Source organism: Ischnura elegans, chromosome 1, assembly GCF_921293095.1.
Source record: "Ischnura elegans chromosome 1, ioIscEleg1.1, whole genome shotgun sequence".
NCBI lineage: Eukaryota > Metazoa > Arthropoda > Insecta > Odonata > Coenagrionidae > Ischnura > Ischnura elegans.
In genome coordinates this window covers 153,220,498-153,234,181 of record NC_060246.1, presented here as the reverse complement: position 1 = coordinate 153,234,181, position 13,684 = coordinate 153,220,498, and the positions used below count along the sequence as shown (strand labels likewise).

At 39.8% G+C, this 13,684-nt stretch overlaps 1 protein-coding gene across 1 annotated transcript; it reads right to left on the bottom strand.

Moving 5' to 3' along the window:
- Nucleotides 1-8,778: 8,778 nt before the first annotated feature.
- On the bottom strand, nucleotides 8,779-9,168 carry LOC124167263. Its single transcript, XM_046545197.1, has one exon. It carries the CDS (start codon nucleotides 9,166-9,168, stop codon nucleotides 8,779-8,781), a length of 390 nt encoding a protein of 129 aa, XP_046401153.1.
- Between the last annotated feature and the right edge of the window lie 4,516 nt (nucleotides 9,169-13,684).

Below are 13,684 nucleotides of genomic sequence, written 5' to 3'. Positions count from 1 at the left end.
TAGGTATTATTGGCCTAATATGGACCGAGAGATTAGGTAACTTGTTTCTAGATGTGACGTCTGCCAAAAAACCAAGTACCCATCAAAGAATTTCGAAGGCCCAATGGCCAACATTATTCCAAACAAACCCGGCGAACTCCTCGCCGTAGACATTTATGGAGCCTTGCCGAAATCGAAGGGGGGCTTTCGATATGTTTTTGTATGTGTGGACGTATTTTCTAAATTCGTCCAAGTTTATCCTCTGATTAAAATAAAGGCTAAGAATTGTTTAATTTGTTTAAGAAAAGAATATTTTCAGTTATGCGGGATACCCAAGGCAATTTTATCGGATCATGGAACCATGTTCACAAGCGAAAGATGGAAGGATGAGTTAGGTGGATTAGGAATAAAAATCATTTACTCATCCATTCGACATCCCCAACCAAACCCGAGCGAGAGAATTATGGAGGAACTGTCTCGCGTCTTCAGGGTTTATTGCGGTGGTGAACATTGGGCTTGGGTAAAGGTTCTGCCTTTTGTGAATAAGTGGTTCAATGAAGTAAGGCATGAGTCAACACAAATGACCCCTATTGAGGCTCATTTCGGTCGAAAACCACCAAATCGTTTTCCCGATGGGTTGACATGTCCGGAGGACGCCGTAGTAGGCAAGGAAACTATCATCCGTTTCGCTGCTGAAAATTTAAGGGGGTCTGCCCGTAGGAGGAGGGAATGTCAAAAAGTGGTGCATTCTAATTTCCAAATCGGAGACTCCGTGCTACTACGAACTCTGCGGGTGTCCGACATCAGACTTGGGTGATTTCACAAGTTCTTTCATTTGTTAACCGGTGCATACAGTATTTCAAAGAGGGTTGGTCCTAATGCTTACTTGTTGTCAAGGGAGGATGGATCCGAATTAGGCATATTTAATGCATTTTCCTTGGTTCCTTATAGGGGATAAGGAATCACAAAAGTAAATTGTTCCTTTATTTTTATTTTTTTTTTCGTGCAAAAGCTCGAACTAATTTTTCATTTTTCTTGCATTCATATTTCACCCAGCAAGAAAAAGGAAAAATTCGTTCGTGCTGGGGGGCGATGTGACGGTACGACCTTCACCGTCGTTTTTCAATGTTTTCATCGCGGTCGGTTCCAGGTTTGAGCCATCGCTCATTTAAATTAAGCGGGCACAGCACTGTTAGAGCGGCGTCCCCATCAAGTACAAGGGTTTTTTGAGTGTCATTTTTTTTGCTATGTCACGTGAACGCCGCTATATAACGGGTGTTCACGAGGAGAAGGGAGGATAATTTGTGTTTGGAAGTGCGCGGAAGCAGAGAGACCTTCCGAGCCGAGATAAGGCCAGCGCACAGTGAGCGAGAGTCAACGGGAGATATGGATTCAGTCGGAGTACGCGACTCATCGTGGGAATCACCCGCTGTTCTTCGAAGCCGCAGGCAGAGAGAAGCCTGTTGGGCTCAACGGCCGAAGCGGCGATTCGACAGAGAACCACACCATTGACGCGGTAATATACTCAACAACTTCTCTCCCTGGATAGTGCATTATCCACTCTCCCTGCTCGACCCAACATAATTCCTCAAGAAGGGACCCAGAGTGCTGTTCACTCGAAAATAGTGATTTGTGGAACAATATCACGCAACCCATTGCCAAGTTTTTTCAACATTCAATAAGAAAAGTTGTATCACTAATCTCCCGTCCACGAGGTTTGCATATTCAAAGCAATTGTACTGGACATTTCGCACAACTGGACGAGGAGTCTGTACATTCTTCGGCATTTGTAAATTCATCATTCATCCATTCATTCTATTGATTTTTTTGTATTAGAATTAGGTAATTTTGGTGGGGTAGTGTTCTTTGTTTTTTTGATTCATTTTTTTCATTTATGTATCACCATAAAAGTCAAATCATTCATCCCTCATTAGAACTAAGAAAGGGTATTTCTTTGATTTTTGTTTTTGTACGGTCAATTCTGAAAATAAATGTGTAAACCCGATCATTCTGTAAGAGGTCGTTTCTATCTTGTGCTGTGCTCTGCACTGAGGTCAATCCATCCCCAGTATTTAGATACCTTTATCGCGAACGCGCGCCGCAGAACTTCCTCGATATTATTATAATAGACTCGTGATCTATTACAATACCAAGCACGATTCTTGTTTTCAAGTGAGCGAATGATATCCGCTTTGAACCGAGGGGGAAGTCTTCACGGAAAATCGGTCGGGTACGGATGGAAATTGCTGCTGTTTCAACGGCCTTCTCTGCCATCGTCTTCAGGGCGAATTAATATGATAAATAAAATGATTTACCCTAGAGACGATGGCAAAGAAAGCCATCAAAACGTTGGAAACATTGTCCATCCTTACCCGGATGATTTACCGTGAAGACTTCATCAACAGCATTCGCCAGGAAAGCACCAAATCCTTCTTGAGATTAGCTGGTTTTCATTGTTATGTGGTGAGTAATTTCTAACTATTAACTACTTTAGGAAAATCATGAAGATTGATTGTGTTCATATAAGTGGCTGTTATAATTCTTAAACTTCCTGCAGTTTAGCAATTAGGATGTTCCAGTTTACCCAAAAGTTTTTAACTCATTAAAGCCCAGACGTATCTTTAGATACGTCACACTTTAAGAATTCCTAAATACTCTGTGGTTTTTTGTTTGTGAGATTTATTTACGTAATATGACATAATAAAGTCTTCAAATGGTATACAAGTGATTTAGATTATTTAAGCCAATATCTGCAATTTTTATGCTTACTTACACATGGCTGGTCATGAACTACTCAGAAATCGCTACGCTATGGTCATGTGAAAATTAAATTTTCACATAAACCATTGAGTTATCTGAATTCAGTTTTTACCTGTTTTATTTTAAATGTATAAGGAATATTATCTTTTTAAAGATATTCATTTTTCTTTCAAGCTCATGACATAACTAATCAGTAAAGTTTTGACGTATCTAAAGATACGTCTGGGCACTTGTGGTACTGAAAATTCAAGTTTTGACTTATAGGTATGTTTCATTCTATTTATTGATTAGATGAATAAGTAATAATTTTATAAACCTAATTATGTGATAGATCGAAGACAGTTTTATATTCCTGCCATTTCATGAAGTATAATATTGAACAATTAGGTAAATACAGCAAAACAGGAATTTTATCAGAATTGTTGTGCATCCTCATTTAAATTGTGATAAAGTACCTTCATTGGAAGCAGAAAATGAGTCAGTATTGGATTTCTGGAAATGCAAAAACTCGCAATATCAAGTTGCCTATCCTGGCACAGTAGCGGATACAGAAAAGAATTCAAGGGGGGCACAAAAGATATCTTGAGCTATCTTTACTTGTATCGTAATGAAAAATAATCAAGTCACGGGCAAAGTTTAGGAAAGTTTTATTTAAAATGATTATAAACAAGGCATTATTATTATTATATTTATTGTATAATTATTATATATTCAAGGCAATGCCATCTTATGATATGAAAGAGTTACAATTGTAGTGCTGCCCTGTTAGGCAATGTGGGCGGCCACGTAAGAGGGGGGCGTGCTCCCCCTTCGCCCTCCATATGTATCTGCCTCTGTCATGGCATTACTTGTATTCTGTATCACCGACGGTGGAATGGATTGATTACTTTGTTTCTCGTTCAACTTTCCCCTGGCAATAATATCCAATTTGCAAGCCGGAAATCAGTGTACGAAATAAGTAACTTTGGTGAACATTGATAAAGAAACTTTGTACTACGCTCCATCACCAAAACCTCTGTAATTTGTGTTCAAATTCGAGTCTCCGAAAGATATACCTGACATAAGGAGGAATCTGCGCTTTAAAGACTTTTCAACCGTCTTTTCTGTAAATACTTTTTTGTTACTTTTGTTGCACACCGCTTGCTGTATAAGTTAAGAAAACAGCATAGGGGCTCCCATTTACCGCTGAGAAGAGAAGACGTACCTTAGTGATGGAGCAGAGATGAAACAAATCTGAAATAGCTCTAACATCAGCGCTGTCAGCAGATAAAATTCAAGACAAATTTTATGAACAATTGTTAAAAATGTTAGTACATTCTTAGTACGTACAAATCGAAGTGATTTATGAAGTGTTTGGAATATTGCTTCTCTCAGGTCACCGTCTACTTAGTTGATGGCTTTATCGGAGGCCATCTCCAGACTGCACCATCGAAATACTTTCTCAGTCAATGCGAAGGAACAGGTTTGAAGAAATGTTAAGGTTTCTGCATCTGGCAGATAATTATTATAATGGGAAGAATGATGGCAAAGGTAGGCTATATAAAGTTCAACCTTAGTTTGAGGTTTTGAACTAGACTTTAAAAATTGTAAGAGCTAGAGAATACTGTTTGGTGGATGAATCAATCAACCTCTACTATGATAGATATGGCTGCAAGTATTGTATCAGAGTGAAACGAGTAAGATTACGGTTAAAATTATGGTGTATTTTCGAATCAAGTCAACCTTTATCATGCTGTAGCCAACCTTCAGAGAACAGATCTTGGTCAAGGAGATGTACTTTTAGGACCAGTGGATGAGTGAAAATTACCGCCAGGTACAAACAAATTTGCTGACAACTTATTCATATCAGAATTGATTACTATTAGCATACATAAAAAAATGAAAACTCCTGTTTGTTATTCTGTTTCCGAAATGCCAGTGGCGATCGCGGACTACAATTCTCACATGGGTGGAGTGGACCTGTGTGATCAATTCCTGGCAAATTACCGGACAACAATTAGGAATAAGAATGGTGGTTCAAATATTTCAGATGAGACTTGGATGTATCAGTTGTACAGGGATGGATACGGTATAAAAAACTCGGATACAGTATCACACTGCTGTAAAATTTCAAAATGTAAATGTAAATTGTTCGCGTTATAATAATATAATAATACTCAAAATTATATTATTTCATGCATAATAATTCAAATTCAAGTCTTAAAAACTACTGATGAAGGCATGGGTAATGAATTATATAGCAAAAACGTGCATAAACACAATTAAATGATAATGTGCATTTTTGACCCCTTAAGTGCCCAGATGTATCTTAAGATACGTGTAGGATTAAGTACTATGCAAATGTTAGAGATTTTAAAAAATATTTTTTCCCGCATCAGGTTTGATGCCTAATCGTAATTTAAGCAAAAAAAGTAAAATTTTTAGAAAAAAATCTTCTGGGCATTAATGGGTTAATAAATGGGATAACTGGGGCAGGGTATTGGGGTTACTGGGTCATGACGGACCCAGTTACCCCATGGTTAATTTGAATATAAGTTTCACGGAGATATTTATTACATAAGTTCAACTACCTCCAAAATAACATGGAAATTCCTTTAAGGTAACCTTTTTGCTTAGCTGCATATAATGGTGCAAAAATACAAGGAAAAACTCGGAAAGGTGCTGGACTAATCTACTCAAACAAAGATGTAGAAAGTGCTGTAAATGATGTAAAAACGGGAACAAAACTGCTTGTGGATCAGTATTATTTACCGCATTGCTAGGAGTACGGTATAAACTTATATATGTATATTGTAACCAGCCCGTTCAATGGGTCCTCCCTTACCCTGATGCCCGCGTCCCAAGGAAGTGGCTATTTGCAAGAAATAAAAAAAAATTGGAAAATTTTGATATCCCAGATGGTTGGGGTTCGCCCACGAGTAAAATACGCTGATTATTCGGATGGAAATGACGGTTAGCCACCTTACAATACAGAAATAACAATTTATTATAACATCAAAAAAAAAATTGTTGAACAACGAAAGGACCAAGTTATAACAACCAAAGAGAAATAAAAAAATCGTTTAACAATGAAAGGACCAAGTTATAACAACCAAAGAGAAATAAAAAAAATAGTTGAACAATGAAAGGACCAAGTTATAACAACCAAAGATAAATATAAAAAATCGTTGAACAATGAAAGGACCAAGTTATAGCAACCATAGAGAAATAAAAAAATCCCTTTTCCCACACAGTGTTCACTGTATATGAGGAGGGGTCTTCACTGGGGGGGGGATGGAGTGCAGATACTTTACGTTCTGTCCTTGACGTTACTGCGTCCGTATGGCTCCGCGGTGTCGAACTTCCTTTCCTTGGTTTCGATTATTTCACTCACCACTCACTACAACATCGTTGCACTCCTTTCTCTGTCCTGAGTCCTCACACGCCGCACCTTTTTATGCCGTCCCTAGGGACGGTGGTGTGCGAAAACCAGCCATGCTATCGAATCATCCGATTCGATAGCCCGCGAGTTCAAAACAAAGCATACAACATAAAATAAAATGGATGGTGGCTAACCGTTACATGGCCCCGCAAAGTAAATATTTGCGAGTCGCTGAAACTCGCGAAGGATTTATTTTTCCTTTTTTAAGCAATCCCAGTAGGGGCAAAGTTAATTGGGAATAGTTTTTGCAAGACTTTGAACAATAGTTGCATAGCCCCAAAAACCCTCGTAACATTTTCACGTTGCGGGGGGGCCGGAAATCTTGCACCGGTTTGATCCTTTCTGGGTCCGGTTTCACCCCTCCTTCATTAATAATGTACCCTAAGAATGTTACCTCCTTTTGAAAGAAATGTGACTTGGCTAAGTTCACCGTTAGATTAGCGGCTTGGAACTTCTCAAAAATAATATTGACGTGCTTCAAATGTTCTTCAAATGAGGAGGAGTAGATTATTACATCGTCTACGTAAACTGTAGCAAATGCCGACACCTTGGGCCCCAGAATCTCTTCCAGATACGAAATTAGTGTGGGACCGCTATTTTTTAAACCAAAAGGAACCCTTTTAAACTGATATGTACAGGACCCCAGTCGAAAGGCAGTATATTTCCGGTCGTCCGGAAAGCGGGATCTGGAAAAACGATTTCGTAAAGTCCGTCGTCGTAAATATCTTCGCCCCCCAAAACATTTGCAAGACATCATCCACTCGTGGCGGTACGTCTCTTTCTGGAATGGTAACCGAGTTGAGACGGCGGCGGGCGTCCAAACAAATTCGCACCTTGCAATCTCTTTTCTTGACCACCGCCAACGGATTGTTGAATGGGCCCGCCGATTTCTCTATCACTCCTAACTCCATCAATTCGGCTATCTGCTTCTCCACCTCCTCCCTGTAGGCAAATGGGATGGGGTATGACTTCTGGATTTTCATCATATAAGCGTATTCGGTGGACGTAACCTATTATCGGCCCCACCGTTCGCTCGAACACCTTCTCATGCCTCCGTAGGCACGCGGAAACTTTTCTCCTCTCCTCTTCTTCCAACTCAGTCATGCTTTCTATTTTTGCTTTTATCTCTTCGGCGAGTACTGGGCAAATGACGACGAATGAACACTTTTGCGTGACTGATCCCTCTTCGTCTACCTCTTCCTCACTGAAGACTTCCACTAAATGCCCATGCAAAGACGTAACCAACTCCATTTCGTTGCTCGCAAAGTTCAGCACAGCATTATTTTCTTTGAGAAACCCGACGCCCAGTTTTATAGGCCGTATAAGGCTCTCAATCACGAGGCACACAACCTCTTATTCCGCTTCTCCTATTTTCATTGCGAGCATGACTTGTTTGGTGATGGGTTTGGATTTTCTTCCATCCGCGCTACGAATCCATGAACGCGTGATTGGTAGCATAGGCACTCTTACTCCGGCAGCCTGCATCCCCACAATTACGCCACCTGACACGGCATTTACATTGCTCCCCGTGTCAATCAACGCTTTAATCTTTCTTCCGAGTATTTCCACTTCGATTTATGGGCACTTGTCCCTCTTGACTCTCGCCTCACGTCTCTCCTTGGGCCTTTCGATCGGGTGGGAGTCGTTGGCCTCTTCCGTCTCCACCCTCCCTAGTTTACCGAATCAGTCAGTGGCGAGGTGGACGTTTCCGCCGTCGCCTGGGCCATCTGCCATGCATTAGACTGTCTCCGAGTACTCCAATCTCCACCGCCTTGTCTTGGCCGCGCCCCGCTCCTATCCACCGCGGGTTCTCGTGCCGGGGGAGCGTTCAAAGTCGCGTTGGGTCGGAAAAAACCTTCAGTTCTACCGCCTCCTGTGTTCCTCCGTCCATCCGCTCCATCCTCTCTTCTCCTCCCCTCCGGTCCCCGCTGGGTTGGAATAGCTTGATTTACTTTTTCTCGCTCTGCCCTCTCTTCTGCGTCGGTCTGGTCATATCTTCCTAGTAATTCCAAGAATCCCTCGATGCATACGATTCTCACGCTTTTCAGTAAATTCCGTATTGCGGGAGGATACTGGCGGGTTAACAAGTGGATTATTTCCCCTTCGTCAACCGGCGGGTTACAGAGCCTTATTAGCGCGATCTTTTCCGTCGCGTAGTCACGCATACTAAGCCCCCGTTCCTTCCGGTAGGTTCCCGTTGTTACTCTCACTTTAAAATCGTACTGAGTCGCACTATTCCAGTAACGACTTAAAAAATTCTCTCTGAATTCCTGAATGTCGTCCGGGAGCCGCGCAAGGGAATCAACCCATGTCTTCGCGCTCCCATCCAACAGCTGGTATAATAGCAGCGATTGCTGGTTTTGGGGTATGTTATACAGATTGCAGTGCGCTTCGAATTGTTTGAGGAATGTGATGGAATGCTCGTGCGCCCGTCCCCGAAATGTTATCCGACTATGAGCTCCCACAATGTTCGGAGCGGGCATCACAGTCATCGCCGCTCGGTTCACTTTTTCTAGCTCGGCCCTCAACGCCTGCATTGCTTCATCCCGGCTCCCTTGTTCTTCTCTTTCTTCCTGCTCCGCACGGTACGACGCCATAACCGCCACTTTTCCTTCTACTTAGCTCATCCTCTGGTCCATTTCTCTGATTCGACTTTGCGTAGCCTTCCTTATAGCGGCTGAGGCCTCGTCCCGCGACTTCTGTGCTTCTGCTCTCACCCGTTGAATTTCCCCTCTCATCTCCCGGCACTCCCGTTTAACTTCTCTCCTCTCCTTCTCGAACATCAGGTATACTTTCTCATAAAATTCCTCCCGAATTCCCTTAATCTCAGTTTTAATTTTTTCTCTCATTTCCTCCGTTCTTCTCCCGTTGTCTTTTACTTCCCGCTTGCATTCCAGTATAATCGCCATTATACTCCTCAATGTTGGTTCCTCTGTCTCTGACGCGCCTCTCGACGCCTCTCCTATTTTTTCCTCCTGCTTTCCAGTGTCCAGTTCCCACCTGTCCATTATGGCCGAAAACCCCGTCAATAGTTTCCATTCTTCGCTATCCAGCGAAGGCGGCTTATTCCGGTATCCGTGAAACGCGGTTCCTTGGTTATCCCCGCTCTCTTGACTCATAACAGGGTCATTCGCGTATTTTCCTACCTTGTCGAGCCCCACGTTCAGGGCGCCAATGTAGCCAGCCCGTTCAATGGGTCCTCCCTTCCCCTGATGCCTACGTCCCAAGGAAGTGGTTATTTGCAAGAAATAAAAAAATTGGATAATTTTGAAATCCCAGATGGGTGTTGGGGTTTGCCCACGAGTAAAATACGCTGATGATTCGGATGGAAAAAGCTCATTTAATTGATAAAAAACTCATTTGAATAACCAAATAATTTTTATAAATGCATTAAAAGATTTTAAAGCGCAATTTATTTCCTTTTCCTATGCAGTACCAGTTTCCAGCACAAGTGGTTTAGTGATTAGGGTGCACGATGCGAAAGTCACAATGTTCATTATATTTTACGATATTATTTTTCCTAACTTCCTTCTTTTTTATGTTACTTAAGTCTGCTTTTCAGAATTTTTTTATAATTTTCACTGGTAGTTTTGTTTATTTACGAGAAAACATGTGCACATGCTGCTTATGATTTTTTTTCCCATTTTGACTTAGCCGGGAAAACATTTTTTCATGGCGAACTTCATCCTATGGTGTATTTAACTTTGCATCCGTGCGCATGAATGCGTAAAAAGTCACTTGTTTCTGCAGTATTTTCCACATTTCTTCATACGGAAGCTCATCTCAATTATTTTATTTCCTTGTCGTGGTACAACACATTTATGCCGTATAAGAATTTCGTTTTCATGTTGATCATAATTGCAATGCGTTACTGGCTGAAGCTTAATTACTCTGCGGAAAAGGAAAAAAAGCATAACCGGAAAGTGGTAGCTTTTTCTATACGTATTGAAAATTCTTATGATGTAAGAAGTAAAATCACTTACCAGCAAGACACTTCTCGGGACACTCTTGCTACAGTTAGTTATATTCATGAGAGGGACTGCCTACTGAAAAGATGGTTTACCATCCCATATTCCGGACGAAGAGACCTCACCCCGGCTCGCCCTCTATGGATATCAACAGCTCCTTTCCAGCAATTTGCAAACTATGATTGAGCTAGAAGAATGAGTCCAATATTTCAGTTAAAATCGTTTAAGAAATTGTGATAAGCAGGGTTCTGTGAAAGCAAAATTGGAAAGGAATCATGAAGGAAGTACCTCAGGAGACACACAATCTTGGGATCTTGAAATGAAAGGGAAACACCGTAGCAATTCGAAGGAGAGACACTCGACGGATATTTGACAATAATTGGCAGTAAGGAAATGAAGATGTAACAGTTTTCACTTCCCTGTTTATTTCCTCTCAGTAAATGAATCTGCCAAAAACATTCTTTACGTATATAGTCATCATTTAAATAAATTTAGCCGTTTATAAAAATTTCAGAACCAAATATTTTGCTGAGCCATTTTTATCGATTGTGCTGATGTTAATAATGCACATTTTGCAAAATAACAAAAGGTATAACTACTTTGAATTCTAACCCTCCTAACCCTTCATCGCATTTACCATCCATTGAATAAACCTATTAGGCTACGAAGCCTTGTCTTCATTGCATTCAAACGGTGAGTCTAAATATGAATGTAAATTAAAAGAGAATCCTTGTCTATGATTCATAAAGGATACACTTGTACCAAGGTTCTTAGAGTAAAGGTTGCCTCATTCGCGACTCGGGCTACCATTGGCTTGACGTCACTATAGACCCAACTTCCAGCGCCATTTCAAATTCTAGCCTTTCCGCGGGCGTAACTGCTTACCGCAGCGAGTTCTTGAAGTTCTCTCTATCGAACACAATAAGCCGAATTTTAAATTGAATGCCGATTTATGATAATAACGAGTCGATAGGCGCTTGAGTTCATCAAGCGGGTTCGAGAGGGGGTGGGAACATGTTTGTGTCACGTGTGTTTGAGCATTGGGTCCAAAAGTTGCTTAAAAAGGGAATGAAAACACTTGCAAATCGTTCTAATAGATGAAATAGACGGAGGATACGCTCTTTCGCTCTCAATAATACTTAACGTCGTCTTAGTAACCACGATGATTTAAGCGTTAAGACCGTTTTGAATCGAATATTTACGTAATGGAGGGTAATATAAAATTAATGACGGATGAACTCGTGAAATATCGCCGATTTTTCGTATTTTGACCCCTGTCCTAGAATTATAGCTTTTCTCTTTCTGATTATGAAGGTTTGAACCCAACATACTTTTAAAAAATATCTTTTTTTAAAGTATGTATATATAATGATGTTGGTAATTTACATAGTAAAACCATGTAAGGTTAGAAAATAACATCATTTTTTTACTAACGGACGGAGACCAATTCAATGCACCAATACGCAGCCGGTCAAGTTAATTTCGAAGACATAAATCCAAAAAATGCGGATCTATTAAATGTTACCACCTTTCAACCGAGAGAAGCTCAAACGCTCTGTCCTCAAAAATCCAGCATTCGCATACTCCTTGATGTATATTTATAAAAATTCGACAATTCATACACATCATAACTGTTCATCTATTCATAAATATATGAGCGCGGAATAATGTGAAATATAGCTATCACCTGACCTGTAAAATATTTTCACAAACAGCCATAAAATTAGCTATTCTAAAACCTGCTATTATTTGTGAGGTGGGAGATGGCAATATGAACGCGAAATATCGGGACACAAAAGTATCACTATGCACGAAAGTTTTTTTTATTAACAATACACATGAAAATAGATATTCTAAAATATATTTTTATTGTCACTGTATAGATGGTGCCACCAACGCAAATCAGCGTAACACGGCTTTCACAACCGGTCGCGCCGGTATCATAATCATTACATGTTCACAGCAAATTGTCTGCCCCGAATTAACTCAATTTTTGGTTGGTATACATTTGTCGTGACGCCTTACGCGAGATTTATTAGATATCGATTCCCGACTATTTTAAACTGCGTTTAAAGTAAAAATGGAAGCCAATAGTTACACAAAAATAATGAATTATTTTCGCTTAGGTGAATTGGAGTTGGATAGCCAGGATTCAAAAATCACATCCCGCCTTAAAAACCACATCGGAAATGTGAATTAAATCGTATGTAAAGTAATCACAGCAATATTTCCATTTATTTCAAACTGAAAATAGGTGTCGTTATAATATCATTTCAGAAAGGGGTCCAAAGTATCATGCACGATTATTTATGAAACATTGACAGTCTCACAATTATCTGTTAGTTTAGGATACATGCCTATAAAATTATAGGAGATATTTGATGGTATCGATATATATTTCAATCAATATATCTTAAAATTTAAGCAATATGGGTAATAATGAATTATATGTACCAATAATATATTGCTGTTGAATTACCCTTTATGAATTCAATTTCCGTAGCCGTAATAGTGTCGTTGCTGTATGCAGCTATCAAAGGTACCACTTTATGGTCCAAAACTTTATTTGAAATATCAAAATTATATGCAAGATTTAACGTATTAAAATTCAATGTGAGTTTCAGCCTTGCATTTCATGAAATGAAAAATTATGAGTGAAAAGTCGAATCCAAAGAAAGTTGATCTGATGTTACTGAAAAATTAATTATTTGGAGCGCCAATCATTCACAAATATGACCAACGTGATGAGGATTATACCATCAAAATGTCGTTCATCTCCCATAAATAGAATCGTATTGAGGAGGATTTGGATTTTCCCCTTTACTTTGCATTGCTTTTACATATCGATGGCCCAATTGCCCAAGATAGGATAAGTTTTAAAGACTCGTAACGGACTGTACCATCCGTAATTTCGTGTGGTTAAATAACCACGGGAAAAAACAACCCTGGTAACTAATGGTCAGGTTACTATGATTGAAATTATTCCGCACATTAGGCAATCAATAATGCGGCTGAAATGATTTGCATGCAAACGTCATTGAAAGTAAAAAAATAAGTCAATGTTTAAACCAAAATAATGAATTGGTTACGCTTACGTGTAGTAGAGTTGGTTTACCAGACATCAACAATCACCTCCAGCCTTACCAACCACTTCGAAATCCTGGATGAAATCGTACGTATAAAAACGATATGAGTGTATTGCCATTTACTTTACATTGAAAATAAATGTCTATATAAAATGAAAACTATGGTTGCCATGGAGCCCTAATTATAAAGAAACATTTATATTGCCAGTCAGGTACTACTCTGAAAATTACGGACAGGTACGGTCTAAAGCAAAGGAGAAAATGAAACCTATCGATATAAACTCATATCGATATATTTTCATGAGGAATCGTTACCCATCAAAATTATTTGCATGCGTGCATAGAGCTTTTCTATCTTACCAATATATTAAAATTTATATGCCCGTAACTATGTAAATAAGTCTAAAAAAGGGATCTATCGAATGCACACTTGGATCGATAATTACTTCGGCTCTAATCATTCGCTCTAA

What these genes read in the sequence shown, in the direction of transcription:
- LOC124167263 (XM_046545197.1), bottom strand. Translation starts at nt 9,168, where the DNA reads ATGGACAGGTGGGAACTGGACACTGGAAAGCAGGAGGAAAAAATAGGA.